This window comes from Acyrthosiphon pisum, chromosome A2 (assembly GCF_005508785.2).
Source record: "Acyrthosiphon pisum isolate AL4f chromosome A2, pea_aphid_22Mar2018_4r6ur, whole genome shotgun sequence".
Lineage (NCBI taxonomy): Eukaryota > Metazoa > Arthropoda > Insecta > Hemiptera > Aphididae > Acyrthosiphon > Acyrthosiphon pisum.
This window is the reverse complement of record NC_042495.1, coordinates 27,341,330-27,345,670: the sequence shown is the minus strand read 5'-3', so window position 1 is coordinate 27,345,670 and position 4,341 is coordinate 27,341,330. Positions and strand designations below refer to the sequence as shown.

At 34.7% G+C, this 4,341-nt stretch overlaps 1 protein-coding gene across 1 annotated transcript; it reads right to left on the bottom strand.

Moving 5' to 3' along the window:
• Positions 1-848, bottom strand: LOC115034125. Its single transcript, XM_029489896.1, has 2 exons — positions 63-848; positions 1-6 (listed from the first exon to the last, which is right to left on the bottom strand). The coding sequence occupies exons 1-2, from the start codon at positions 645-647 to the stop codon at positions 1-3; spliced, it is 591 nt and encodes a 196-aa protein (XP_029345756.1). The 5' UTR covers positions 648-848.
• Positions 849-4,341: the final 3,493 nt, after the last annotated feature.

The window sequence follows — 4,341 nt, the reverse complement described above, 5'->3', positions numbered from 1 at the left end:
TCAAATCTATTATTTTTCCATACATAGTAAGATGGAACATCAACATAAAGAAGTGTTTTTGCAAAATCATCTGTTTTACATAAGTCGAAAAATGCTAAAAGAGTAGTTTTTGGTGGATTGTTAATCATGTCTGTTAAACGACTGGAGTCATTAGGGTTGAAATAAACACGCTGGCTATTTTCTAAATGCACGGAAAGATGGAAGACTGTTGGAAATCTCTCGTGGATAGGAAAAGCCAGAATTCTCCATACAGCCTCAGAGCTGCTGATATATCGATCACTTTCATAAAGCTTGACTTCATCATTATCATTTTCAAAACCAAATGCTGCTTGATCACTTCCTTTTGTAATATATTTACAAATGTATTTTATAGATTTTACAGAGTTACAGTACTCTACATTAATATGAGCACCAAATGTACGTAAAAGCACTGGGTTATACGGTACTACCCAACGATTATCAAGTGTCTTACCATTTATTTCAACAGTAAAACCACCATTTTCTGGAGCTCTTCGCCTATACTTTGGATACCCGTCGTCTCCTGTCTGTGTTTCTTGAATGAAAGGTCTAGGATACTTCTTGCTACAGCTACCTGACTCCATACAGGGTGATCTATTGTTTGAATTACCGCAAGGCCCATGGATCATATTGGCTTTGATAATACCGTAAAGGAGAGGATCTTTTTCAGGATCAGGTATTTCCGCACTAATGATAAAATCTAATTTATCTGGAGAAATGCGCTGTTTTAGCCATAACAAAATATGTATGTGTGGTAAACCACGTTTTTGTCATTCGACCGAATACATAAAACATTGCACTTCCCCAAACAAATTCCCTTTTGTTAACAATTTCATTAACGTCTTAACTTTTAAATGAAATATCCTAGCTATAATATCATGACGATACGTAGGACTTTTAGTTCAGATAGTAATGCATTTGAAACTTCTTTCCATCGAGGATTACATGTAAAAGTTATGAATAAATCAGGACGACCGTAATGACGAACGTATGTCATGGCGTCCTGAGTTTTTTCATGCATATACCGTGGTGAGCCAGTAAAAGATGACGGAAGAACTACCATCTGACCAAGATTGGTAATATCGGTATCTTGTCTCCCAATAGCATCTCTGAGATGTATGTAATTATCAGCTCTGAGTTGCATTTGATTGTTTTTAATAAAATTTAAGCGCTCTGTTTCAATTTTAGCGTACATATCAACTAAATATTGATTAAAAAGTGATCTAAAGTACAGTAAATGGTTGATTTCCGTTTGTCTAATCATGATGTGGTAAGAATAAAATTGCGATGCAGAGACTGTTTTCTGAAGTGGTAATTTAGTTTTTGGATCAATCTGAGAGATATTAATGGAATAACCATCCTCGCCATGACAGAAAAGTAACGGGTACTGGAGTGTATCGTATGAACGGTGCAATTCACTTATCTGTTGCAATTTGTTATTATGACTTTGTAACACAATATCTCGTTTTTCGAACTGTTGTCCAACTATGACTAATGATACTTCACTCGTTGTTGGTGCATTATAACGTCCTCTGTGAGCATTACCAGGTTTTCTATCAGCGTGTATTACAATTTCAAAATTTTTATTATTTTTTGGTACTCTTTCGAGTGTGGTTTTCAAGTCCTTTATGTATGGGTTATTATGGTGCAACATCGCTTGTAATTGTTTTACCAGGCTTTGCTTTACATCAGTGAAGTGGCTACATCTTAAGCGTGTTTCTCTCTCATCATCTCCAATGAAATAAATCTGTAGAAAATGAGGGTTTTGTTGAGGTAAAGCTTGCAAACTACCAATTAAATGATACACCTGACCCTTCACTTTGAATGTGGGCATAAATCCATCTTCGATAATTTGTTTCGCTCCAAAAGATGTCATTTGGAAGCAGTTATTGTATTTTCTAATACGGTCCATGAAATTTTTGTGATCAGGATGGAACCCCATAATCAAACTGTAAAGAGGTTCAGGAAGAGGTAAAAAAGACGGAAGTTGTACTTTACCGGCACTACAGCACATTCCAGGCGCCTCTTCTTTGAATTTAAGAGCATCGCAGTATACGCATTTATGACTCATAGTACCCAAAGATACAGTTTTATCCGTCTCATAAGCTATTTCCGATTCATATTTCATGCCGGAAAAAGCTTTTATTTTCCATGGAAGGATTCGCCTTTCTGATCGTCCTCCTGGATTATTTTGTTCATATTTATGAACTTGTACTCTATTTACTCCTGGATTTTTTTTTTTATACTTGGCTGCTGCTACTTTATGAACTTCTTTATTTTTTAGCTGATATTTAGTAGCAGATTGTATAAGCTGTTTTTTTCTGATATTATTTGTATATCTCTTTCGTCGTTTTTTCGTATGCTTCTGAGAGCTGGGTATGTTATCAGACTCGTCAGATACAGACTCGTAAGATATAGTCAATTCATCTTCATATGGTAAATAAACATCAAAATGCCCATTAGATAGGTTTTGCATATAACTAAAACGAAATCTCTTTACGGGGTTCCTTTCTGAACCAAATTTTTCATACAGTTCACCATTGAGGTACACCTCAATAAATAACAAAAATAATTGTCCGGCTGCCACCAGCTCACATAAACCTCCAAAAGTATTAAATTTTAACATATCAGTAGAGTATTCAGCAGAACTACGATAATTACTTCCATCACTATCATGTGACATTATTGAATAATCTTCCCAATTATTTATCACATAGGTTACTATCTTTTTACGTACTTCTTGGGCCTTATCTTGATTGTTATATAACACAAAAGACATTGCCCTAAACAGGCAAGCTCCGTCACCATTAATCGGAATGATAGTGTGGGGCATCATTGTGCCATTTATGTTCAATAATTCGACAACCATATTAATTATTTTTTTAATAATAAAATAATTTACGACAAAAATGTTATATGTAGCTGAGTAACCAGGCGTTGCCCGGGAAAAAGACAGAAATGTTATATGTAGCTGTCCCACCCGGCGTTGCCCGGATAATAGTTACCTCGGTTGAAAAACAATGGCAATATTATAACTTAGAAGTATAAGTTCAATGACTCAAAAATGCATTAATTTTATACATATTAAAGCTGATTCCGTTCACTTCGGCGGACTTAACGTGTTTTGGAAATTAAAATGATTATCAATTAAACAGTTTACGATAATTTACACCGAAATCATATGACCTGCCCGCTAAGCAACCAATTAGCTGACCCCGTGCACTTCGTTGCCCATTAAATGTACCAATTAAAATTCTGATTCGCATCAGTATATTAGGCAACCTAGGTAGATCGCGTACCCCGTGCTGTTTGTACGTAAGGGTATGATTTAACTCTAAAGTATCAAAGTTATACCAAGTTTGTCGTTTTGACTTAATTCCACCTACGGTGGATTAATATAATCAATTAATACATAATACTAACCTAACCTGTCCGTACTAAAATTCGATGAATAAAAATAAACCGAATTAAACCCTTTTTAAATTAGCCTATCTTTTTCCCAGAGGTCTAATCTACACACAAACATTCGTTTATATATACAGATATGTACAAAAAATAATAATACAAATCAACAAACATGCCCGATTAACCAATAGCAACCAATATTATTATTGTTATTATTAATTATTATTATTATTATTAATCAATGTTGTATTTTCGACATCCAGATTTCCTACTTTTCCGGTGGATTTGCCTCAAATTTTTTTTTTTTACGCACACAACAAAAAAAGAATCAGCCAAATCGGCCTAGTCGTTCTCAATTGATGAATTGTTATACATTTTTGGCTCCATTTTTATATTTTTATTTTTATCTGCTAGAGGGCGCCACTGGTAAAATTTTCTTTTACCGATTTCAACCCTTTAAATTCAAAATTTCGATAAATCCTTTCTTAGCGCACGTCTACATCATAATAGCTATCTGTATGCCAAATTTCAGCCAGATCCGTCCAATGGTTTGGTCTGGGCGTTGATGAATCACCCAGGACAAGTCTCTTTATATATATAGCCGACCCGTCACAGCTTCGCCCGTGATAGGTTGTTTATTTTGCCTCCAGACGTTGATATGTATAATTTTATCGTTTAATGTGATCAGAAAGTAAATATAAAAAATGGTTAATGAAAACGTATTGAAATGTTTCTAGTGGTAATAATGAAAAATATATAATATATAAAAATAAGTCCGGTTTTCCTCCCTGACGCTATAACTCCAGAACGCACCAACCGATTTCCATGGTTTTGCATTCGTTGGAAAGGTCTTGGGCTACGTGAGGTTTATAGCAAAGAAAATTCTTGAAAATTCAGGAAAAATTCAACAGAAAAGTG

Coding starts and splice junctions, on each gene's coding strand:
- LOC115034125 (XM_029489896.1), bottom strand. CDS start 647: ATGATCCATGGGCCTTGCGGTAATTCAAACAATAGATCACCCTGTATG.